The 27,357-nt window shown below is 40.9% G+C and overlaps 1 protein-coding gene across 2 annotated transcripts in view; it reads left to right on the plus strand.

The window, feature by feature from the left end:
- Window positions 1-3,248: 3,248 nt before the first annotated feature.
- The window catches only part of LOC141808214 (FERM, ARHGEF and pleckstrin domain-containing protein 1), a 64,443-nt gene continuing 40,334 nt past the window's right edge, over window positions 3,249-27,357 (plus strand). For both annotated transcript variants that reach the window (XM_074694657.1, XM_074694658.1), the window contains exons 1-2: window positions 3,249-3,485; window positions 7,193-7,399. In XM_074694657.1, coding sequence (XP_074550758.1) covers window positions 7,220-7,399 — 180 coding nt within the window. In that variant the 5' untranslated portion in view covers window positions 3,249-3,485; window positions 7,193-7,219. The remainder of the gene's footprint in view (window positions 3,486-7,192; window positions 7,400-27,357) is intronic.

Genomic DNA, 27,357 nt, shown 5'->3' on the forward strand with positions numbered 1-27,357 from the left:
CGGCGTTTTCAATGGAAAACGATGACGTCACACTCTGTTTTGCACGAGCGCATATGACAGGACAACAGTACCGTTATTATGATTGTTGCGGACCACTGTGTTGTGCTTGTGCTTCTCAACCTGCTGGATCTGCTGACTGTCTTTCAACAAAATGAGCATCTGTTGCTCCACTTTTGCACTTAGTACTCCACAATACACCAGATGATCGGCTCAACTCTACTTTGGAGGAGATCTTCCAAAATCAGCTTCTTAACAAGACAGTTATAGCACCACCTACAGGCCTGGCATGCTAACTACAGTGTCTTCAGTCCCTCTGCGTTTTCAGATGAAACGTTGTCGTGTGAACTGGGCCCTAACCAGCCAGGATGGCACATGAGTTTGAGTTTGGTCCTCGAGAGACACTGTAGCTTGTGTTTTTCAACAACTGGGCCACAAAGGGAGGCAACCACCCCCTCTGTGCACACCACTGTTAAAGTGTATTACGTTAAACAAATATTACTTTTGTTGTACCTATGAGTTCTTAGAAGACTCTTCCTTTCTGCTGTTAGCTGTCTTTAAATACATCTTTATTGTGGACTCATGGGTAATAATTCCAGTACATCCATCTTTTAAAGCCCCTCATTTTTAAGATGGATGAATTAAGACAGTAAAAGGAAGATGAAAATGTTTCATGAGTGAAACACTCACTGTAAGCCTGTGTAATGTCTCGAAATAATCTAACTCAGAGGTGGATAAAAGTTTAATTAAGAACATGCTAAATTAAATCATTCACAAACTTTCTGATGCGTTTCTTTTTCTCCTGCAGACGAGGGCACAGGAGGGTTACCTCAGTGTCTGGACTGCATGAATAGTGAGTGGTTTTATCAGTAGTCAGAACAGGTTGTCAGTGGATTAGGTGTTACAGGGAAGTGTTCATTTACATAATTTGCAGGGCGCCTTTATCCAAAAACCTTCTGTTTCAATTTCCGGGATAAGGCGACTCCTGTTTGACTATCTCATCTGGAGAAGCTGTCTTAAAAAGTCACAGTGTTATTAAGTGAGGATGTAAACGCCAAGGCTTTAACCCTTTAATGAAGCAGCGTGTTGAGTTGCACGTTGCGCTCCAGGGTAAGATCAACATGAGGTGATGAAACACCCCTGGAAGGTCATGTGATACATTTTTATCTTATGAATATGATCACATAAAAGAAAACTCATTCAGGTAAAGGTAGGGGAGGGATAGTGTTTCAAAAGCGAAAGTGGATTTTTGTGCATCTTGTCTTTGGGGCACATTTGTTGCTTCTTTCAATTAAAGAGAGTCAGGATGTGCAGAGGGCTGAATGGAAATCTTAATGTAAGGGTGCTATCTGCCCACCCCTTTGCTCATTTGCTCTTACATAACACAATAAGATCTCACCAAGAACATGGCACAAAATCTTGATTGCTTACATAACTAATCCCAAACAGCATTGTCTCCTGCCTGTTTTCTCTAAAGCTCTCACTCATTTTCACGCTCTTGCTGACATGTTCTTTTTCTTTCCTCAGCTCCGAAATCAGCGCCTCCAGAGTCCCTCTGTGGCTGCCAAGACGCCAAGTGTGATTTCTCCATCCTCAGTCCCACATCACTAAAGGCGTAGGAGACTTCTCTGCCTGCCAGGGAGAAGGTGGGCGGGCTGCAGACATGAAATAGAGACCAGGGGGAAAATGGAAAAAAAAAAATGCTGGCCTCTTGATGTGCTGCTTGTCTTTCATCCTTGTCCCTGTGTGCAGTTACATACATGGAGGAGTGGGAGATAGCTGAAGCCTCAGGCAACCATCCATAACAGAGCAATGAACACTAAGCAAAAGCATGAGGAAGACTCACATGTTAAAATGATACCATTACATAATATAGACGCTTTTATCGATTCATCCAAAGCTGGAGGGTCAGATAGTGATTTACAGAAAAGGTGGCTTATTTGTTTCATGGATTGATAAATGAACAGAGCTGCAGAGTCCTGACGAGGGACCAGTAAGTTTTTATGAGGTCTCCATAACTGAGAGACACAAAACAACTGCAAAGAGACTCAGAAGGTCCACAGTGACATAAAACAGCCCCAAACATCAGAAAAAAAGAGTGCAAAATCTTTATTATACTGTGAAGACATGCAAAAACTACCACATAGTGAAGCCCAGAAGGAAAGATGTCAGATAACAAAAAACAGGGTGTGTTACTTATGTTAATTGGAAGGAATGAGGAGTCAAAGGGGAAACAAGAAGTGGCAACAAGACATTTTTTAACCCCTTGCTATGATCTTAAAAAGATATTTCTACAAACATTTGTGGTCTTAAATTTATTAATGTTTTTTCTCTAATATGAACACCAATAACATTAATATTTTGGACTAAGTTATCCTGAACACATCACAATAATGTGTTATTGTGAAACATTCAACAGAAAGTGATGATTTATTGTCCTTAAAGTTAGTTGAAGTGAGAAACTTACAAAGTTTAGTTTATTTTCTTTTTGTTAGTCATTGCCTTTAATCTACAAACTATTAGCCTCATTACATAATTACTATTCACTGAAATTTTAATAAAACACACAAGTCAGCAAAAATGAGATAATAGCATTGAAAAAATAACATTTTTAAACCGCTTTTTCTTCTTTTCTGAAAACTTTGAAATTTGACTTTTAGGGATAATGCTATGTGACAAACAAAATGCAACACTGTTCATTCTAGTTGTTTCTTTATTGTGAGAATTTGTGTCTTAATATGGTGTAAATTGTTGTGTAGTTATGTAATTAATTATGTAATTGGGAGAAAACAAACAAAAGAAGTGCAAGATATTCCTGAGGATTGTCTGAAATAGTACAAAGCATTGCTAACATTTTACCAGGAGAGGCAAAATTACTGGAGGGAAGACAAAAGTACTGCAAGGGGATGCAAAAGTTGCCCAGAACTGTTCTTGCTAAGGGAGAATATTTGAATTTTTGTCAATTAAATCTGCAAAATTTAATTTTAAATCTATTAATAATTTTGAATCGAACAAAAAAAATACCAAGAAGTGGGAAATATCCAAATATAAATCAATCCGTGAACTATATATTTTGCAAAAATCTTCATTTTTCTAAATAATGCTATCTGACAAGCTATGTCAACAGTTGATTTTACTGTGATAATACCTGAACAGTGCTGCGCCATCAGACACCGCTAGGTGGTGCTGTTGCTCTGCGCCGTGCTGCAGCTGAAGGTGGAGGTGCAGCACCTCCTTCATTGTCTGAGCAGAGGCACCGGGAGAGGATCCGCCGCTCGGGTTCAGAGTAATCCCGTGTCTTCCCCGGCTCGCTCACTCAGTCGTCCGCCATGGCGACAGCAGGAAGCCGCCTCTCCGCTCCGAGCTGCATCTGAAAGTCAAGCCGGGCTTCTGTTCTCAGCTCCGACCGCTGGACGTGGATGTAAAAAGACCTCCTTTCTGCTGGGAAATACATAACGCGTGGACAAGCCTGCATTTCCAGAGAAGGGGTAAGAATCGTGCAGCCTGTGTGCTCTAATGGGAAGTGATTCAACTTGTTTGAGGAGATTAGGGTTAAGTCCTGGGAGTATCTTTGCTGTGTTGTTTTGTGATCTGTGGATTTCTAGTGAAGGAAATAACCTCGACTCTTTAAAAACCCCAGTCTGCAGAGAGTATAACTGTCCGATTTGTCCTCCAGCACACATATACCTTTGCTGTATGGATCTGTGCAGACGCCGCAGTCGCTGATGTGTCGTTGCTGTAATGCCTCATACTGTGTGTGTGAGTGTGTGTGAGTGTGTGTGTGTTACATTTTAATAATCAAATGCGGTGAGGAAGTTTGCATTTCCCATTCGTCTCCTGGTTTCCACAGGCAGCCCATGTGAGTCCAGGTGGTGCATTAATGTCACATCTACAGTACTGGCTGAGAATGTCCTGAGGATTACAGCAGCCTGCTCTATTAACCTACATTACATGAACGGTGTGAACACACTACCAGAGTGTGTGAGGTGGAAAAAACCTCCCTGGTTGCTTTAATTTCACCATTTTCTCCACAATTATCATTCAGGTAGCTGAGATGAAGCTTAAATGGCAGCCAGGCTCTGGTCCCAACACGCATGTTTCCTGTTGGTTGTCATTCTTTTCACTTAATGAACACATGTCGATGCCAAAAATACAGTGGGAACTTAAAGTGATTCACGCAACACAAGCCACACCCAGGTATCAGTGTCTGTGGCAGAGCACCGAGGAAATTGAGCTCTTTTTTTTGTTTTGGAGCTTCCCCTCAGGTAGACAGCCGGCTGTATCAGCCCCGGCCTCTGGCCATTCAGCTGTCACTAAAAGATTCCAGCTGTGCTGAGTTGGACCGCACCAAGGGGCTCTTTGTGCCCCTGCACACAGAGGAGCCAGTGTTGCAGCCCCTGAGACCCCATAAGCCAGCAGTCACAGCCCCGTGTTGCACACTTGTGGGGAATTTCAAGCAAACAAGTTCAAAGGCAGGCTGAGTAACACTGAGGAGGTCTGTGAATGTCCCCTTGGCTCTGTCATACCATGAAAAAAACGGTGCCAGCTGCACAGCTGGAGAGTGTTTTTGGGTTTGTTTGTACCTGAGTTCCCCATTCAGAGGTACACACACACCTAGACCAGCCGATAAATGATCCCTGGTGCAGGGGGAGGCAGCGTGTTGGCTGAAATAATCACTGTCTTCTCTTTCACTGTCCTCTGTTTCACTGCTGCTTTGTTTGAAGAGTGTCTGGTTTCACAGCATGCATGCACAGGTCAAATAAGTCATGAATTTACAGACTCTGCATGACACACTTACCACTTAACAGGGCGAGGGCTGCAGAGTGATGTCTGTGTGAGGATCAAGTGTCGTAAATGACTGGGCTTGAATGAAAACTATGCTTGTGTTTCCATTAACGCCCCCAGTGAGGGCATTTGGTCTGGTTTCCATCAGCCCATGGGAGTGTTTGTGCGCTGGAAAACTCCAACGTTAAGCGCCTGCTGTCCTGTGACATCAGTGTACACACAGGTGCAGATGATAAGAGCAGGCTCTATAAAAAGTTTGTTAGTATTATAGTTTTTTTTTAAATGCAGCCCTATTTGGCCATGTAGTTTCAAACTTTCCTGCACTGTTTGACCAGAATTCTTCAGTTTACCTCTCCTGTGCATCATCTCCAGACAGAACGAAGCGTTTCCTCTGTCCTTGGCCTATATTTTCTCCAGCCACTCTTCTGGATTACACTATCCCCTCCTTTAAAATGCCTTGTTCAGCGTCAGTTCAAACTTGGCAGCAGTCACTCACCTCTGCAGCGTCTGAACAACTGCCCACTGGCCTCAGAGCTCTGATGAAGCACTCGGTGAGGTCTCAGGATGACATCAGGCTGCTGGAATGTGCAATGAAGTGAGAATTAAGCAGGACAGAAGAGCCTGAGGGGAACTGGCCGAGGATACTCAGGGGTGGATCGAGACCTGCTCATGTATCAACACAGAGTACGGTGCATGAGTCTGTGACTTTTGGCGGAAATACAGACTCACACTTCACATTAGAATAGATTCCTCCTTGACTTTGAGTCAGATGAACCAATGCGCTAACGCTGGATATTATGGGGCAGTGGTTATTATCTGCTGTAGGTATTACAGTCTTATATTAACTCATAGATTTAGTAACTTTAATGATATAAATGATTTAAAGCTGTCAACAAAATCTAAATGTGTTGAAAATAAAATGGGTTGAAGTACCATGACCCATGAGGTCAGCCCAGGTGTGAGTCCAATGCAGTGAAAGCCTCATATAGGGAACACACAGGGTAGCATGTACAGTCATTCATTGTTCACTGAAGTGGATTGAACGTTCTCTAAATATAAGCAAGAAAACATGTTATTTAGCTGATTTTAAAAGAAGGAGGAGTTACTAACTGCTCCTCTCTCAGGGTTGCTCTCTTTGTTGTAACCAGGCCAAAATTGAAGGCTTGTTGCTGATGGAAGGGTTAAACAGCAGTTAGAGCAGCCCAAAATAAAGATATGACCATCAGGATGTTATACAGGGGTGGCCAAAATTATTGAAACACTTGGCATATTTAAGAGGTTAAGGTTAATTTTGTTGAATTGGCCGTGAAAATACCAATGACAACAAATGAAATATCTACAATCTCATCATTACACATAGGGATAGGTACCTTTCACATTTGAAAAACACGGTACTGATGCCCGGTACCTGGCAATCGGTTTTGGTTCTCATCAGTGCTAATTTTCGGTACTTTTTGTGTGTATGTGGTAATAAAAATTATTCATAATATAATTGGTTTGATAATTAAATCTCATTTTTTTCAATTAAACATATTTATTCTTCAATATATAAACTTTTAATGCTGTGTTCATGTCCAGAATGGAAAATTGCCTAGTCTTCCACTATGTGAATTGGTTCTTGATACTATGGCCGGAATTCCGTCGGTACCTATAAAAGTACCTAATTCGGTACCTGTCCCTAATAATACCGGAGAACAGAGCAATCATAAGGAGATTTAGGCCATTTTGTTAAAAAAAAGGAACATTGAAAATGATGGGATGGCTCCCAAATTTTGGCGAGTTGGAAAATAAAGTGGACAGATCTATTGTAGACTTGAATTGCACAGAGCATGGTATAGCACTCGTGTTGGAGCTCACAGGGCATACAGTCTGTTTGATTTGGTCTTGGAGTGGTGCAGATGGTGGATAATAGCCATCTTTAATGCGAGTTTTGACTCTTCAATCACTCGTATTCACCGCTCATTCAGTCCACGTCTTCCTCCCTGTTATTATGTGTTTGCCTTGAATTCCCTTGAGACCAATTTAGACCTGAGGACTTTATGTCTGTTGTCGTGCTGGCCCAAGTGCCTCTCCTTTACGACTTCCCAGAATCCTCAATTGCTATTGTATTGACTCTTTGATTTTACACTGTGGCCTCGTAATTCATTCGTCAAATCAAATCAGGGCGGTTTGATTTCTGCTTTGAACTCAAGAACGTGCTCAGATCTTTTTTGTACCGTAATTGGTTCTCCCACAGGCAACAATTATCAGCCATTAGCTGCATTTACAATCAGCCTGTTAACGTGACACGTAAGGGTGTGCAGCCAGTCCCCTGGGCCCTGATTCACAGATTTCATTTAACACACTGGAAGAAGAGGTTTCTTGTGTTTTAGTTTGTCTCCCTGACTTTCTTCCCTCTGCGTCTGTGCAGGCTGGACAGTGAGCATTGCAGCACATAATGGCAGAGCAAGACCCCGTGCCAATGGCCCAAGGAGCAGGGCAGCGTCTTGGAGCCCCAGAGAGTCTTGGCATCAGTACACTGGACCCTGGACACAGACCCCCGGTTATGCCCCCCGGACGTCATGTCACCGTAAGGGTCCGTATGCTGGATGACACAGAGGAGCTCTTTGACATCTCGGTGAGTTGTTAAATCCTGCCAATGCCCAGGCGAATTTGACAGGAATACTAATGCTGAATTGAGACTCTTCATTATTGCACAGTAGCCAAGAAGCAGTTCCCCTTTTCATCATAGCAGCAGCAGTCTGGTAACAGGTTGGCATGGCAACTGCATGATGTTAAGATATTGAACGCTATTGGAGGAAGCTTTTAGTAATGTCAGGGTTTCTCCAGTTTATTTTGGTGCTTTATTTTACTCTCTGCCTCCTGATCTCCTTAACTGTCTCCAACCTGTTCGACTACCATCACACTTACAACACATTCCTCCTTTTTTTTGAAAACTGTCATATTTCACAGTCCTCTCACACATCTGCGTCCTGATGACGTACAAGAAACCTTATGCTTTCCTCGATTTAGCCGTGAAAGCAGGCATGAGACAAAAGAGAGAAGAAGAATGGCTTTTTTTTATGTGTTTCAAAGAGGAGAGCTGCTTTTTGAATTGCATTCATGATTTCAGGATTTAGAGGATTAGCTACCTCATTGCAGAGATCTATATTTAGGCATTCCAGTCAGGGCAATTTGCACAGATTATGTACAAGTTGAGCTAAAATTAACTGCATAAAGAGGCATAGAGGAGATAATATGCTGAAACTGTGATTTTTAGAATCCTCTCACTTTTCAATGTGTTAAAGAAGAAGCTTTGGAGTGTTTTATAGTTTTCTTATCATCTGCAAATCCCATGATTGGAAAAAAGCATCGGATGTAAAATGTTTCTCTGTGAGGCACTTTGTGTTGCACAAGCATGAAAAGTGCCATACAAATAAAATAAAGTTGAAGTTGAAGTAGAGCTAAATTATTGTCACTAATAAAGTTGAAGTCTGGGTGTTCAGACTTGGACCTGATTTCATTTATTTGTATACCTGCTAAAGCAGGGGTGGCCAACCTGCAGCTAGCCACATGTGGCTCTTTACCTTTCGGTGTGCGGCTCTTCGATCCCTTCATAAAGATATATTTAGAGTTATGAGTAGCGGTGTGCCGATCAATCTAAAATACTGATATACTGATGCCAATGTTGGGATCAGTGTTAATCAATATTCGGGTGCACACATTGATACTGAAGTTTCAGTTTCTCTTCTCTAGTACAAATTTAAACACACTAACAAACACAATAAACCTCAGTTTAAAAATTGGAAATGTATTGATTTCCATTTTATGTCATTTTGTTTTTTGTGTGAGAGGAAGTGTGTTTGTAAGACCCTGTGCATGATGTGGCTCTCTGTAGTACCACGGTAATTTTTGTGGCTCTTGGTCTCTGACTGGTTGGCCACCCCTGTGCTAAAGCATGACCCAGATGTCGACATGTGAGAAAACAAATAATTTCTCTTTATTGATATTGATAGATTGTATACGAGAGCTTTGAAATAAGGATGGTAATGATCTTTGTGCCCTTTATTTTTTACATAGTCATTGGGCAGAGGTGAGTGAAATCAGGTCTCCAAAGAGATGAAAATGAAACCATGATAACAATGAACAGGGCTCTCCATGTTCAGCCATCTTTAATAATCAGCTGCTGATTCTTTGAACGAATGTGGGATGAAAAAAGTTGACCTTCACACTCTAAAATGACTTAAATCTAACTTTATCGCGAGATAAAAACCTGTTTTGCCAATTTTTAAATAGGTTGTTCACATTTAATGAAGTCAGAGTTTACCTATTTTAGTGATTTAAAGAGGACATAATACAAAAAACATGTTTTTTTGTATTTTTGCTATTATTCATGGATGTTTGGAGTCTTCTATCTGTCACCCACAAAATATAAAAAAGCCAACCCAGTCTTTTGTTTGTAATCCCCTGGTGTCTGATAAAACTCAGTCTGACAGTCCATTTAGAATCCGCTCAACTTGTGACATCACAAATTGATTAATTATAATAATACCTGAAGTAATCTCGAGGTAACACACGTCACTTTGTTTTAACTTATATAGTAGTTAAACATGTGTTATAGGTCTTTACACCCAATTAAATTACATTGATGTCTCCTTAAAACACACTATTGTACAAAAGCAGCATTAAACTGAAAGACTAGTTGGTTTATTGGAAATCTGAATCACCCGGTTTGACATTGAACCAGAAGAACCAGCCTCACTTTGACACCACTGTTCCTCCCGCCTGAGAGAGAAGAACGAGATGAGAGTCGATAGAGGGAAGTGGAAACCAGTGATGAGGAGAAACAGATTCAGCAGCAGCCACAAAGGACGCGTTTAATGTGTAAGAATGGGACTCGGCACTGAAACTGCTGAGCTTTACTGACAGTTTGTGAGTGTGCGGTGCATAGTGGATGTGTCCTTCTGGCTGTTTCCCAAGGCAGTGTGGGTAAATGTTGCTCTTACAGGGCGGCGCAGCTCCCTGTGCATGACTGCTAATCTTTCTAGTGGTATCATGTGTTCCGCTTAATACTTCAGGCTTACTTCGTTCTCACAGTAAGGTCCAGTTTGAGTGCCCTCGTTTATCTCACATTACTTTTTGTGTACTTTGAGTTCGACGAGGCATTAAAGCCCCATTAATTTTTTGTTTTACAGGATCGTTGGGAATGTTCAGCTTACTCAGAGGACTTTGTTTCATGATGGCAAGCATATGTGCTGCATCTGCCTTTGGCTTTGAGCAATGAGTTTGCCTATACTAGCCTTTTAAAATTGAATGTCATTAAGCCTTTATCTGATACGAGATAGCTTGAGCCGAGGAAGGATTTTATTCCGCCTGCTTCAGGGCTCATAATATGTAAAACCAGCAGTGAATCTCTGCTCTCTGAGGCTCTCTAAGGAGATGTGAACTTCAGAGTTTTGTGAGCACATAGTAGATCTTTTATGGGATTTTTAGTGTCTGGGTGTTTTGGAACTGCTGTACCTTTTAAAACGATACTTCCAAACTATAACCCCTGGATATGAGGCACCTGTTCGCCTCTGGTTTTTACGCTTCTGTTGTAGTTTGGTAGCACATAAAAACAAAATAATTCTCCCCAATAAATCAACGCACAGCAGCTAGCTTCCTAATGTGTAGCGTGGCCTTGACCTACCAGGGTTGTAATGTCTGTAGCGAAGGTGTGCTATAAACAGTTTTGGTTACTGCAGCAGACAAGCTGAGCTGCTCTGGAGAGATACCAAAAGCCCTGGCTAACAGAAAGCTTTATTCACGCTCAATTTAACACACATTATCTCCTCTATCTCAAGTCAGCACTGCAGATAGAAATCTCAGTGGGCTTGATATTGTTTTTTGCCCAGAGGTGTCCGTGGAATACATTCCCCTCTCTTATAATGGTCTCAACTCTAAGGGGGGAAAGATCACTTATCTTCTAAAGGTACTTAATGCTCGGATTTTAAAGTTTTCCTTTGAACTCTTTGTCACAACCACTCTTGAAATAATCTTTTTCTCTTCCTGGGTGCCTGAAGCTTCTCAAAACAGGAGTATAGTTGTGACATGTTTAATGCAATGCTGTTGTATTGAGGATCAGTGCTGCTAGGATCTGATTATCAAGAAACAGCAGACTGAATGCCACACATGATAACTGCTGTGCTGATTTTCAGGACAACAGCACATCCTGGAGTGTGATACATGACACAGAAGTGAATGTAATTAGGGATGCACGATCAATATCGGTATCAGCCGATGTGTAAAAGTGGGCCGATTTTTACTCATTAGCTGCCGGCCATTTTCAGAGCATCTTGAAGGATCTTTCAAGACCAGAATGGTATTGTTTTCTATGACTATGTTTACACCAAAACTACCTAAAAAGAGTGGACTATCTTCTCTTCTTTGTCTCTCTTCTTGATTTGGATCCCAAAACCAGACAAAAACTTTTTTGATCACGTTCATCTTGGGCGCTCCATCCTTTGATCCCCTCCATTGTCGTCTTTCTCTCGACTGCACCACTCTTTCTCTCTGAACTACCTCGATACATCATCTCAGATTGTTTTTTTATTTATTTATTTTTTTTAAATTAATATTGATATCAGTAAATATCTGTTATCAGCCATAACAGAAATATTAATATCGGTATTGGCCAAAATGTTCATATCAGTGCATCTCTAAATGTAATGGTGAACAGAAACAAGCAGCAACAGATTACTTTTGGTTGTTTAATCATGTGCATGCGGTTTTTCAAACACATGCAAAGCAGTTTGACCAAAAACTGGACATTTCCTGTGCACTAAATCAGCTATCTTACTTGTTTTTAGCCAATTAGCCTGGATTGAAATGCAACACAATTAACCTGTAAAACGTCTAGTTTCCTAATTTTTTTTAAGAAACCTTCCTGATCCATCTTGACTGAGCGTTTTCTTTAAGGCCATAGAGGACTTTATAAGTGCTCTTGAAATAGTCTCACTCTTTTATATTTTCTTGTTCATAATCCACATTTGAAAATGAGAGTATTAACACCAAAAGTGATTATTTCTAAATGCTAATTCTCAGTATCAGTAGTGTGGTCAGACTTTCCATAGAGAGCACAAATCCATCCATTTATATGAAGTCTGAACATATCTTTGCAAAGAGACGTTGAAACCAAAACAAATTAAAAACGAAACAAACACACTTTTTTATTTACAAAACCTTGCTCATGCATGAAAAGTGCATTAGAAAATAAAAGAAAATTGTTTTACCGAGTTGAAATTTCAGTATAGAGGAACACAAATGACAACATGATGATGTTTATTTTTACATAGGAAGTGCTGCAAATACCTGTGGTCTAGTTCATTAAGATTGTTGTCATGTGCCCTTGATTGGGTGTTTTTACAAACTGATCACTGCAATGGAGTAGTGCTCTGAGAAATGGTGAAAGTATGAAATGTTAGTGTAACTCCTCAGACTGTATATGTAAAAGAATGATCACTCTATCTTGACTGGTTTAAATATGCAAGTTGTAGCGTTGGTGCCCCTCTAGGCTTTGTGGGGTTGGAGAGTTCACTTGTCACAGTTTAAATAAATAGATCACTTTGTTGCTTTGAATCCTGGGAAAAGTTGTATTGACCAAAGAAAGTAGTGTTAAAAAGAAGATCTGCTCCATTCATCTGATTCCAAAACAAATGCATGCTTGGTAAGGGTCGTATCCTTATCACAGTGAGTGATAGTGCTCATGGGAAACAGAGTCTTAATCCCAGAAAAACTGAATCAGGATAACCCTCACAGCACCTTTAACAATTTTCTAGACTACCTGAGGCAAAGTGAGACACATAGCTGAAGGCCTCTGTTGTCTTAATGGTTGTAAATGAACATAGATAACCTCGAAAGACTTCAGTTTAGCATCGCAGTGGGTCACCTGACTGTAAGTGTAGCTTCCTTTCATTTACACTCCTCAAACCCCAGACACCGCTGCTTTTTAGTCCATCTGAAATGCAGGAAACAGAAGACGTACTTTACGTCAACTTGGCTCAGATCCTGCTGATGTTAATCTCTCCCCTGCAGCGCTGTAGTGAGATAACTGCATGGTCTACAGAACACGTTTGTCAAGCAATTATCAAGTCTTTTATTTCACAACAGGAACGCGCTGTATTGTTGGGGAAAGTGGCGGTTCATCTCAGTGCAGTTTTATAGGCAAAGTGACTCAACTGTGACTTTTTAACAGTTGTCTCTTTAAGAAAGTGGTAAAAACATCTGACATCACCGTGTAATTGATACCAAAGGCTTCCATTCCTGCTCCTCTGGTTTAGAGGGGTTGGTTTTCACCTCAGCGGGCAGAATATCAGATGGTTGAGAGACAAAGAGGGGGCCGTGGAGCCATCTCATGGGTCACATACATTTCTGTGGCCTACTTAGCTCTCTGACTATGAACCCACGTGTTTTGATGATATTTGACAAACCTTTTCTGCACAGAATCAGATTTTTTGAAAGCAAACTCAAGCCACAGTCGTTGACTAAAACATACTCACATAGAATATTCTCCAAACTGAAAGAGGCAGCTTGTTTCTGTCAATTCTTCTTGTGCTGAGTTCATTAGAGCAAGAAATCCAGACTGTAGCCCTCAGCCTGCATGCAGACCTCAGGCTTACACACTCTATCTCTGTCCGTGCTGATATTTTGACGCTTATATTTGCTGATGGCTGGTCGACGCTCTGCAGAAGTTGCCTGTGCGGAGTGTGATTGCAGCAGGGATTTAAGGGGTCAGAGGATGAGGGGGGATGGGTTGATAAAGGCAGAGCAGAGTGAGGGGAGTCCTGCTCGTTGCTGTGAATGAAGGAAACAGTCAGGCTCCATTAGTCAAACCTTACTGCTTGAATACTAACGAAAACTAGCTAACATGAAATGCTCCCCTCACACAATCCCTCTCCCTTCTCCTGATGTTCTTTGCTGACTGTAATAAGCCGCTGAGGATGGCGGTCTCTCCTCTCCAGCCGTTGCTCTGCCCATTTCAGTCACGGTATGGTCTCTTTTTAAAAGGCTACTGTGCAGCTAATAAAAAAGCTTCTATTCATTAATTAGACACCCCTTCATCTCTTGGCATTTTCATTCCCTCTCCATGCTCAAATTTTACCCAGTAGAGTCTCATTAAACCGCAATACATTGCATTTTGCTCTTCTAATAACCAATTTTGTCCACACAAATTATTACACAAGTAAAATTAAAACACTTTTGCAACCGCACAGAGCTGGAGCACCAGTTGGATCCAAACTAAAAATACTCCCAGCTACTGATTTTATTTATCTTATTTGTGCTTAATGAATACAAAAGACTTTGGAGCTCCAGAGCCTGATGTGGGGGTGTTGATTCTTTTATCACCAGCTTTTCATCACTGAGCTCAGATTACAGATCACCGGATAAAGATGAACATGGTGTTGGCTCTCCTCCTAGCTGTGTCTGCTCAGATTATCCGTCATTATAACATATAACACTCTGATCTGTCTACAGATACTAGAGAGCACTGTAGCCCGCGGTGCCACGCTCTGCAGGAGCTTCTCAAACGCTCTGAGCTTGACCTCCACAGAGTAGCCATCATATTAGCCACATGTGACAGAGAGTCATTCATCTTTTACTGAGAAGCTGACCATGCTGTCTGTGATCTCAATGCATCACCCCCTCATGGTTTATCACCACCATTTCCAGCATTCGTCACAGCCGCGCAGAAACAGAGGTGAGCCCTGAGTGAGATATGAGATTAAATCTCCTGTGCATGTGACCAGCAATTTTCAACCTATTTTTGGCCTCAGGAAAACCCCATTTGATGCTTCTTTCCCATAACCGAAGCATGAGAAACCAGGGCAAGCAGAGACCACCCAGACTAAAGGGGCCATGTCACAAGTGGAGGGACTTTCATATTGGTCCAGAGGGCTAACCATCACCACCAATCATTCCTCCATGTGCTGTCACCCATTCATTATGATGGAGAGCAATTAGAACAGCTCCAGTGTGCCTTGTTCGACTGAAAGGCTATGAAGTCCAGAAATAATGAGTGGAAACATGATGAAGGACTTCTTTCAGCTCTGTTCTCTGCTGCTTTGGTGTAGCTGTTCAATGACTCCCTGACCAGCGGCGTGGAGGAGGAGCTGGATGTTTTTACTCTAATGACACCTGTGGATCAGCGCCTCGATGCACAGACAGAGGTGGTTATTAGAGGTACTTAAATAGCTTTATTGTCTAATCCCAATGACTATAATTAGGGTGACATAATGGTTCTATACATCTGAAAATAATGTAATTCTTCATATGATCATGGTGTAATTAAATTTGACTTACATGCTTTTATCATTCATTTTCCAGACAGTGAAACAATTACATAAACCTGTGTCAGGAGGCAGTTAGTATGCTTTTTTTTTTTTTTTTTTTTTACCTAAGTTGAAGTGATAAGCTCTTGACATGAGTTTAAATGACTCAACTATCATTTGTAGCTCTGTTACTCCAGCTTCTAAATTGTGTGATTTTGTCTCCCTGGTCACAACAGATCATTTTGTGATTGTGACTAAAAAAGCTTTTTTCTTTGCTTTATTTTTGGGCTTTTACACTTTCCTCCCGAGAGGATAGAGCAGTGGATAGACCAGGAAACCAGGAGAGCCTCTGTACATGGTGCATGGGCTAAACTGACAAGCCAAGCTGGTTACCCTTCTCAGCCTTTTTGGTACTGATTTCTAAAACGGTACTAAAGAAATATTAGCTAATCAATCATGAGTAATAAAATAATATTTTCCTCTTCATTATCTGCTCTATAGATAATCATTGCCCCTCTCAGCAGGGGCCTCTCAAGGCTTATTTGACTGGTTGGACCAATAAGGAAACTGAGGTGTCATCAAGTATGAGTGCACTCATTAACCTTTTAAGACCTGAGTCTGAACCTGGACATTTATTTTCACTTATTTTGATTATAAAACATAGAGATGCATGATATATCAGTATCAATATCAGTATCTGCTGATTTGTAAAAGTGGGCCGATATTTACTCATTGGCTGCAATTTTCAGAGCATCTTTAACGATCTTTCAAGACCCAAATAATATTGTTTTCTATGACTATGTAAACACCAAATCTACCTAAGAAGAGTGGACCCTCTTCTTTTATGTCTCTCTTCCTGTTTTTGATCCAAAAAATGGACAAAACATACTTTTTCGATCACATCCATCTCAGGCACTCCATCCTTTGATCCTCTTCTTGGTCGTCTTTTATCACGATCGCGCCACTCTTTGTCTCTGCACTACCTCGACACATCATCTCAGATTGTTTTTTTTTTTTTGTTTTTTTACCAATATTGATATCAGTAAATATTGTTTATCTTACATAACAGCATTATCATTTTGGATATTGGTATAGGCCAAAATTTTCATATCTATACGTTCCTAATAAAAAGGTCAGGAAATGTCCTGTGAGTGAATGCTTTGGCCCACTTTTCTGAAATACTTGGACCTTTCAGTATCTATTTACAATTTAATGCACATCATATGAAAGCAAAATAGTTTAAAATGAAGAAAAACACAAAAAGGGGTTTTGATTTTAGAGGTTTAGTGAAGTGAAGGAAAAAAAACACTGCAATTGAACATAACACGTTTTACAGGGTAAACTTAAAATTTGACTGCTGTGGACGCCGACACATCCAAAGCCAAAGGGTTAGTGATGTAATTTATTAACCCCTTCATTCTCTACCAGTCCTGTCTGTTTTAACTATTAATGCGAAAGTATCACACACGTTTTAACCCAGAGTAGCAATGTATAAATCCTCTAAGCTTCACTCTTGAATAACACCAAAAAAAGATGTTTTCCACAAAAGTTGCAACTCTTGCATGTCGTCTTACTGCCAAAAATACATTTTTTATATTGTTTTTTTTTCCTTTCTCATTTTCAATAACAAAAAATGACTGTTACACAGTCCAAGGAGTTGGTTTTAATAAGTGTCTAACTATAGAGTCAGATTTTGGGGTGGCAAATAGGGTGATTGGTCAGATTTCAGGGTGGTCCATCCCTGGCCACCCTCTAGACACGCCCCTGCCTCTCAGTTCATGAAAGTGTAATAAGAAGGGATAGCACTCTTTTCTTCATCAAATTTGTTCTTTTTTCATTAGAAAACCAAGCAAACCAAAACAGCAAGCCAATTGATGCTCTAATGTAAGTGAACAAACCTAGTCCTCAGATTTTCATCTTCTTCAACATTTCCAGTGCACCGTGGGCTCAGTCAGGGTGGTTGTAATTCAAGTCACGTATTATTTGTGTGCATTATGTACCACCCGAAGTTCTCAGGAGTTCATATCTCATGCTGTGTATTTGCAAATACGACATGTCTACTGTAAAGAGAGGCAGAGCTGAGAAGGAGGAAGAGCGTCTAGTCTCCGAGCAGTGTGTTAAATCCTGTTAAACTCCGAGCGGTGGTGGGGACATGCTCCGCTTCCCCCAGCCTCGCTGCGCTTCAGGGGGAGAGCTGACGGAGGAGGGATGAACAATTTGGGCGTAGAGGATGATTTGGCACCAATATTTCTTGATGAGCTGTCATTGGCTGAATACGAATGGGATTTAATTGGCTGTTGGAGCATTTGGGAAAATGAGGTAGCCGGCTTGAGCAGCGAATCCACCTCTCTGCTAGCTTTTTACACCATGTCAGTGAGTTTTCTAAACTCATTACCGTCACAGCCAGCTCTCTAATATGAGTCATGCACTAGTTACAGCGGGATCTTGTACGATTAACTGAGCTGTGACTGGTTCATTCCTCTAATTCAAACGGTCGTTTTATGAGTACATGCTGGTGTAACTGTGGAGAAAGAATTTCAAGAGGAGCTTCAGAAGTGAAAAGATTCAAGGAAACACTGACCACGACTACTTCCACTTGTTTGTTTCTGGATTACACAGCTTTTAGTTGATTAAAATCTTAAATGAAAGAATCTTTCAAGATGTGTACAGATAAACAACACCTCTCTGATTTTATCTCTCATGCCACTCGAGGGAAAAGTGTTAACGGCCCAGCCAGGATTGAGACAAGCCTCGATACAAGAGGAAGGCTGGGAATTATGAGCATCCAGACGCCTGATGTTTGTCACTGCTGTCTGTTTTACTAACATTTAACATTTCTTCTTTTTGGGAGGCTTAAAATAGAAGCATGTCTTGTTTTTGTTGTTCAAATCTGCATACCGTCCCAGTAGAGTTGCCTCAGCCTGCTCTAATTTGTTGTTATTCTTTCTTCTCTTTTACTCTCTGTGGCCTCCCGTCATGGAAAGGAGTTATTTTTTGTTAATCGTGGAAATCCCCTCAGCTTCCAAGACCTTTGAGCTGCAGTATATTTTGTTAAAGAGCAATCTTGGAACCCAGTGGGCATTGTTGACAACAATACAAGCCACTTGGAAAGGTGGCCAACTTTAGTGTAGCTTACAAGAATTGACTTCCAATCAAGGTTTCCCTTGCTGTATGCTGTTGTCCCTTTTGCAACGTAGGAAGCAAGAAAGATCAAAAAGCAAAAAGAAAATAGCTCATAGAAAGTAATCTCCATCATTACTCACACTGCAAAACTGGAATCTTACGTATTAACTTACCTGTTCATACTTATTAACAATGAAACTGAGACTCACTAGAAACAGCTATACAGGCGCCAATACAGAGGTTGTAATGTTCTACACTGCAAAAATTGAAATCTAAGCAAGTTTTTACATCTTATTTTAGTAAAAATTGTCTCATCAGACTTTAAATTGCCTTTTTCTTTAACATGAAGAGTCCAGAAAAATATCAAATTGCAATCTTTAGAAGACAAATATGATGCATGAATTGTTTCTAAACAGTATGAAAATCGGCCCATTAGGTAAGAAAAATATTCTTTATAAACTTCTGGTATAACAATTTTTTTTATTTTGAGGAAACTATTTGAGAAAATTTTACTTACCCCAGTTGTCTTAACAAGCAATTCAGGCTAGGGATGCACCGATCCAACTTTTCTGGTTTCGATACCTATACTGATCCCTGGGCTTTAGGTATCAGAATCGACTGATACTGATACCGATACGGATCCAATTACAGTGTTTGATAATAACATGCATGCCCTACTGAGGGATAAGACTAGTAATGTTTTAGGTAAAAGGCAAAAAAAAGTATATAGAGTTGCTGAAGTTAATATTTATTCAAACTTGAAAGTAATTTAATGTTTACCAGCAGTTTGGTAAAAGCCTGCTTCAGAATGTGCAGAAACTAATATTCAGTTTTAATATTTTTAACCCTGTAGACTGGTAATTCAGAAAAAACAAGGGATGCGCGATATTGGATTTTCGCCGATATCCGATATGCCGATATATCGAAACCCCTTTTGGCCGATACCGTTATCGATAATCACAAGTTTGTTTTTTTCACTGTAAAGAAAGCTAAGTCTATCCTGTACTGGAATTTATATGTTACTCTTATTGTGATGGTCTTATTTGTTTAAGAAACACACATAAAACAAGACAAAAAACATTTGATTTTACCATAAATAAGAAATGTATTATTTTTTCAAACTCAAGACATTCAGTATGGAAATACAGAAAAATAATATCTTTAGATCACATGAACTTTAAATGTACAATGCATTTTTAAACATAACCAAGTTGCATTTGATTATTTTAGAGCTACTGTAACAACCTGGTGACAGACACAGAGCTCTGCAGTGCAAATAAACGAAGTGCTACATTTTATTAAAGGAGCTTATTTTTCAGATGGAAAATAATAATCCTAACTGAATAGCACCTTATCGGCTGTGCATATCGGCAGAAATTTTCATATCTGCCGATACTGATAAATGTGTTTGTAAGCTTTTATCTGCCGATACCGATATTGTGCCGATAATATTGTGCATCCCTAGAAAAAACATAAAAGTGCATCAGAGGTGACATTACAAATCAAGCATCCAAGAGCCCTGGTAAAAAAGAAAAGGGAGAAAGCTGGTCACCTGGATCGGGTCAATGGATCGGCCCCTTCCCGCCGATATCCATCCAGCTTTGAGGGGCACCGATACACCGGTTCCTGATACCAGGATGGGTGTATCGGTGGATCCCTAAATCAGGCTCATTTTTGTCTTTAATATCTTGAAATAAGACATTTTCCTGCACAAATTGCTCAGGATGTTACTGTTTGCACTGTATACTATTAAAACATACTTAGTTGGGCACGTTTGTTTGCCTATTTTTTTTATTAAGTCTCAGTTTTACTGTAAACAGGTCACTCATAGGCTTCACTGTGGCTTATATTGGCTGTGTTATGTAAAGATAAACTGAATTTTGGTTGCAATCAACAGGTTTTGAGTGAAGATGTAGAAAGATATTAAAACCTGTGGTGCCAGTTTGGCTTAAAACATATAGGATACTGTTGTACATGAATTTCAATCATACATGAGTTGATGTGGAAAGAGCCACACAGACTCATGCCGGTCTGTGTTTGAGTTACCATGGCTACACACCGAGGTGGATGAAGTGCGTCTGAGTCGGTCGTGGAGCTGCAGAGTTCTGATATCTGCTGAGGAGCAGGAGGAAGAAAAGAGGGGGGTGGGGTTTCCATGCAGAGCATTAATGTGAGTGCACTGCTAGCATGGGGCTACGCTGCTGCACATCAATTATGACTAACATATTTAGGAGGCAGAGCCAGCCACAGCCAGCCACGCAGTCTGCCATGGGTTCATGTGCGACTTCCTTTTTGTATTCTAATCCCTTGACTTTAAATATGACTGACAATAAGTTTTTCAGGGATTATTGGCTCGTCTTGGTTTCACTGCTGATTGACCCAGTTTTCCCTCAAACATGGCATTGTGTTTGGGGTGCTGAGGATTTGGGGGGAGGGGGTCATATGCTTCATGTAAGCATCAAAATACAACTGGAGGATTTGTGCACCGCTGCAGTCACACACAGGCAGAGATGAAAGCTTTTTTTTCCAACTTTTCCACTGGTGAATGAGACACACTGAAGCTGGAAAATAGTGGTTCAGTAATGTGACCATGTGCCATTTCTTGCATCATTCTTGCACTGGCTGACTGTCTCCTGCCAGAAAACGCTCTCATACTTTCCTCGTATGAACTCTGAACCCTCGGTTGCCTTTTCTCTCTCACAGCATGAAATTGAAATCCCACAGCAGGATGAGGGGTGGTGGTGGTGGGGGGCGGCTGTATTCCCATGTACAGCCATCTTCCCCGCTCACATCCTGAAATGTAATTGGGTCGTGGCAGATGAGAGACACAGGAGAGGAGCAACAGTGGAAATTATCTGGTGGCTGGTGGCTGGGAATACTAAAAAGCAGGAAGACTGAAAGTTGCAGAAACAGCATTTTCCTCAGATCATTTAATGAATTGTTTATAAGGGGCTGATGTTTATTAAAAGAAGCCTTTTTTATTTAATTCATGAAATGCAGAAATACATGTTTTAAAGCTGTCGCCTGTTTTTCATCCACCAACACATCCATCCTCCTTTCATCCATCACACTTTACCCTGTATCATTCGTCTTCACTTTACTGTCTTTGTTCTCTTTCTTTATCTTCTTTTATTACATCTGTGTACACCTCGGCAATAAAGGGGAACGCTATTGTTCCCCCGTGCGTTTGTTTTATTGAGTGAACGATGATAAATTCCACCTCAAACGTAAATCTTGTGAAAGGGAAAAAAACCTGACGAGCACAATTCAGAATAGACACTCCTTGGATAACACTCAAAAGATGAGTCCAGACAGCTGGGCCACATACTTAAAGAGGGGGTTTTCTGCTGTCCTAAATTTTAAACATGGAAATAAAAATAACAACGCCAGATGTTCTTTCTAAATGTGCAGATTTTCTTGTGTGCACGTTTAAAATCAAATTAAGAAATCCCTTAAAATAGCTATAAACGACTTTAGATTGTGTGTTATAAAAATAGCACAAGTTCCCCACTTCCCACATAATATGGTCATCACATTAGGATCTCCTAACTTGTTGATGACGCATTAGAGAAGTGGTTCTCAAACGTTTAAGTCTGCCCATAGCTCTGCCCCCCTGATAGACCCTTCATAAGACTGGCCAATCAGAGGGGAGGGGGTTTGTGGAGAGGGAAGCCTTAAAGAGACATTAGCTTTAACAAAGTGTTTCAGACAGGGGGTGAGATTTCTCAATCAGTATTGATAGAAAAAGAGGAATATTTTGTGCTGTTTAATATGTAAAAATCATTTATAAGGCCTGAAAAGAAACCCAACATACCCCCTCTTTAATGTTATGGAAAATGATTCCAGAGATCTCACAGAAACTTGCTTAATCAAACATTAATTCAGAATTTGTCATTACACATGATTAACATTAAGATTCCGGGTAGGGAGTCTCCACACTTAAAGATCATTTGGACTAATGATGAGGCTTTTAATGATGAGGCTCGTCGGCACTTGGGCAAATCAGGCCTTGAATCTGGCTTAAAATTGTCCAGTTTGCAGCCAAAAGCACACTCTCAGCCTGTGTGTAATCGAAACAAGTCATAGCTTTTATTAACATGGTTAAAGTCTCTACAATAAGCAGAAAAGTCTCCCCAGGTTTTTTGGGGAATTTTTGCTTCAAGGACTCAGAAATAAATGCTGTGATTCCCCCTCGGTCATGTGATTTCTGTTATATATCAAGACACACATTTCCAGATGTGAGCACAGGAGGTTCACTGACTCAGAAATGTGGGCAGTTGTCTGTTTGAGTGATGAATACTTCTATCATATGCCACCTTGTTGTGTTCTGTGAAGCCCAAACAGAGCTGTAAACACAGGTTTAACAGCACATTTAATCTCCAGACAGTCCTGCAAACAGAAACTCATTTCTCCTGTAGTCTCCTGCTGAAAGCTGTCACTGATGCTGTCAGGTTATGTCTGAAAAAAATTATGCTGCTCATGCTTTCTATACTGTGCACAGGTGCTTTGGGAACAGTGATGCCCTTATAATAAGCCTTGTTCCTATGGTAACCAAGATGGATGTGTCTTTGTGGAAAAGCTGGCGTTTGTTTGCTTCAGACAGCAGAGGAGTCGACTCTATCGGCCTGTGTGTCAGTTTTTCAAAGACAGGAGAATGCAAACACGACCTGTGATGCCTTTGAAGGGTTTAGCGACAGACGCGTGAAGGTGGATCCTTTGACTTTTCACGCACATACATTATTCCACCCAGCGCTGCCCTTTGATGACAGCTTTCTGATCCTTTTATTAAGCTCTTGAACTGCGGCGCTGTACCCGTCTGTGTTATCAGGGCAGGTAGACATCACAGTACACGATGGGCGTGGCTCCGGGCTTATCCTCACTCTCACTCTGATGTCCTCCCGGTGTGGAATAAAGGCTGAAACCCTCACGGGAGCTGCTTCGCCTCAGCTGCTGAGCCTCTTCAGAGCAGCACTGCCCCTCTTTAATGAATTATGAATTTCTCATTGAGATTCTGCGGACTAATTAACATGTCAGACCCGGCTAGCAGTGTGATATCCTGGGATCCTGTGGAGCTTTATTGTACCCAGGTCGCGCTTGCCTCACCTTTCCTGTTCCCATCCTTTGAGGTTGTCTTATCAGTGTGAAAGGAAAGCTTCTGCACCTCTTACTCTGTTTCCTCTAAACAGCTTTTGCTGCAGTTTGTCCTTGCTCATTTTTTATATGAGTGCTCTGCTCCTGCTTGCAGCAAAGGCATGATGCATTTGCTTGACATGCTGCGTATCAGAATTCCACTCAGCTGTACCTGTGCAGCTGAGGCCGCCTCCCTCCGCTGCGGCTTGGCTGTAATTGAATTTGGGGTCTCCTGGGTGCAGAGGGGTTAGATGTGTGGGAGGGAAAGAGGATGAATGAGGCTGTATTTGAGGGATAGACGTTAGAAAGAAAAACACAGTAGCCCCAGCTGTGCACATGCTGGCTGGAAAGGTATTTACCTGACAGCAATCTCTCCTCCTCTCTTTATTAAACTCCTGCACGAGCTACCACGGAGAGCAAAAGCAAAGCAGAAGATTTCATCCGTCCTGGAGCAACAGCACAGCCAAACTCATAAAGCTGAGTTAAGTTTTCTGCTCCCCTCTCAAAGCTTCTTTTCAGCTTTTGTCCTCACTTTTCTCTGGCTGTCTCTGCTGATAAGTGATGCGCGAAAGTCCAGCGCTTAAAGAATCAAAGCTCCGTCAGTGTTGGAAGGTCCCTTAATAGATATCAAAGGGTTTGTCCCGAGGGATGTCCGCTTTCAGACGACCAGTGGGGGGGTTTTAGTCTGTGCTGGGCATTCAGGGTCTCAGCAGAGAGTGACCACTTCAGAGTATCTGTCATCGCTGAAAAGGCAGCTCTCACAGGCCAAAGTCAGGATGAACTCCTGTTTTCACACTTTCTGCAAGCAGGCTTTTATTTAATGCAAAAAAATTTGATTCAAGTGCTGTTTTTTGTGAACTCCCACTGCAAATATTTCTTTTTTAAGTGCATCTTCTCTGGATTTTTTGTCTAATCGTCTTGTTTTTAGTTTCCTGCCCCAGCCACTTGTCTTGTGGTTCTTATATGACTGACTTATTTTATTCCATTTAAACCCATTACACAGAAATGTTGTCTAGGTGCTCCCTTACCTAAACAGAGTTGACGTGCTGTAAACGGAGAGGCAGCATGGAAACATTTAGCCTAATTCAGACAGATCTGGTTAGTGAAATTACACTTTAATGACCATTATGTCAGAGAAGGGTTAGACGGCAGAGTGAAATGTCAACCACACAGTTTAAATAAGAGTCTTATTAGAAGGAGCGTCAACAAGTTGTGTGATGATAGAATAAGTTTGGCATAATTCTGTAGCTCTGCTGTTGATCATGTGATGTATTTGGGCACTACAGTTAAGAGACAGATGGATATCTTTGGGGTAAGGGCTCATGAAAAAATGTAGATAGTAGATGCACCATGATGGAAATAAGGGCTGCAACAACGAATTGATAAAATGGATTAGATAAAGCATCTATGTTTTTCCATAATCGATGCTCTGTGCTGTGTCATTACTGTATTAGTTTGTCTTCAGTTTTTTGTATTCTTCCTTTTTGTCGGATTATTTAGACATTGGCAATTAGCTGACGGTACATTACCGCCACGTGCTGGACTGGAGTGTAGATTACCTGGGCTGTGGGACTGTATGTGTCACATGTAAACAGACCAGCGTGGCAGAGGAGAAGCCGAGCCGGTGTTGTGCCATATTCTGCAGCCCTCACGTGAAATGCACCCCCTCCAGCGGTACGCCCATTGGAAGCATAGATATAGAGCATAGACCGTAAACACTCACAGCCTGAGGACGCTCGTCTTAAAAGGCCAGTCGCCGTACATGGCCACCAAACGTAGCTCATGTGGTCAAAGTTATTTTCTGTGTGAATATGTTATCCTCTCCACAATACGGACTTCTTTCAGTTTTTGTTAATGACTTGCAATTACACATGCTTATTGAATCAACCACCTTTATTTTTAATTTCAGGCAATGTCCCCAACAGTCAAGGTTAACAAAAATGGCATGTACTCAATGATGTCAATAAGCAATAGCCTGTTTACTGCGTTTTCTTCCCTCATATTTGAAAATATATCCAAAATAAAAATAAAGGTGGTTGATTCAATAAGCACGTGTAATTGCAAGTCATTAACAAAAACTGAAAGTCTGTATTGTGGAGAGGATAAAATATTCACACAGAAAATGACTTTGACCACATGAGCTACATTTGGTGGCCATGTATGGTGACTGGCCCTTTAAGAGTGTTACTTGCAACGTTTACAAAAATAACCTCCCATCCAGCACCTAAAGCACAAACATGTTGGGCTCATCAATGACAAGCCAGGGTGCTCAACAGTGAAGTGGGAAGCTACAAAATCCCACATGCACTCCATTCATTTGTTGTGAAATGCATGGTATGTCTTTAGGACTTGTTTTGTCTTTTTATTAAATCCTCACCCCTTTTAAAAACCATGAGGAGTTCATTTACCAACGTTAGCATTAGTGTTAGCTGCTACAGATAGTGGTAGGACACAGGGGATGAACTGTTTGACCTGGAGGTAAAAAGACTGTGGACACATTTTTATTTTTTTTACCTTTTTGGCTCACTAAGTTCTTAATCTGATGGCATAACAATATACTTTCTGTTATTTTGCACAAACTGTTGATTCTTTAAGTGACAATACATTCATGTCATTTGTTATACCTTATAAATGTAGCACCTGGTCAGCTTAAACTTTGTTCAAATGTGTTGTTTCTTTGTATATGTGATTAAATAAACAATAGTCATCAACTCAAATACCAACGCATGTTTGGTTTTGCAAATTCTACCAAAATACATTCTCTTCCTTTTTTTTCAGATTCATCGATTAATTGTAAATATAATCGTCACAGTATTCGATTACTAAAATAACCGTTAGTCACAGCCTTAATGGAAACTCATTTACCAGGCTTTTCTAATCCAGTATGTTCACATGAAAAGTGGATGTTGCACCCAAAAGTGAACAGCCAGGCTGCTAAAAATATTAAGTGACTAAGAGCAGTGTATTTGACATAGAATTAAACCACAGACAGTGAATAAAACACCACTCTCATCCAATGTTGGTATTAAAGAAGAGAAATGCACCAGATAGCCTTCGCTGTGTGTAAGAATGGCCTCAAAGTGCTCTGTTAAACCTTTTCAAGCTCCATAAATATTTCTCTTTTAGTTTGCATTGAAAGCACGTTTTAAGTGAGCGTGTAACAAGGTGCTCTGCTTCCTTCTGTGCAGTAAAATCTCGTTTTATGACCTTTGTAAGCAAGTCTAAGATGTGAAGGCAGTGTTTACATCCGTGTCAGCTTCCTGGACAAATCATTTCACAAAGGTTACCGCTTTGCTGTCACTCCTGACATATTTTTTCATCCAGTCCTCTGCACTGAACCTCCTCCAGAGCAGGCTGCATACTGTAGGTTTCCATGGAGATCTTCCCTGGTTTAAAAATGGAGCCAGCATTGTGTGACTGAAAGCCTGAGTCGCACCCAGTGCTGGCTTTCCAACCTCGCTTGGTGAGACAAACCAGAGAGGCCTGCAGTCAAAGCCCAGACATTCAGGAGTGAGCTGCTTGTGTTTCAAACCTTTTACTCACAGGAACACTCATGTTCACTTCTCATCTATTGTTCATGTGTTGTTGAATTAGTCAGAGTGAGGTTGTTTTTGTCTCTGAAAAGCCTCCAAAGTCAGCTCTCTAAAACAGGAGTCCAGTGCTCCCATTTTCAGAGCCAGATTTGTGTGTGTGTGTATGTGTGTGTGTTTGTGTGTGTGTGTCTGTGCAGCCTTGATAGCCGGCTTAAAGTCAGACTCGCCACAAATCTCATAGAAAGCCATGAAGAGGGTGTGGTGTTAGCACTCTGTGTATTTTAGCTCTAAAAACATGGTTATGGTCGCAGTAATTGCAACATTATCACATCGGGAACTGGAGCTAAAAGCTGTGCTTCTGAAAATAGAGCATTTAACATCACTTTATGTGAAGATAATTACTCACTTTTTAACCTGAACCACATGCCTCTCCTCTGGATGATACCTCTGTATTTTTTCGTTTTCCGAGATTAGGAATCACAATTTCCTTTATGTTGCCATGG

Source organism: Halichoeres trimaculatus, unplaced genomic scaffold (genome assembly GCF_033239565.1).
Source record: "Halichoeres trimaculatus isolate MK-OKI-2021-1 unplaced genomic scaffold, fHalTri1.1 fHalTri1_scaffold_19, whole genome shotgun sequence".
Lineage (NCBI taxonomy): Eukaryota > Metazoa > Chordata > Actinopteri > Labriformes > Labridae > Halichoeres > Halichoeres trimaculatus.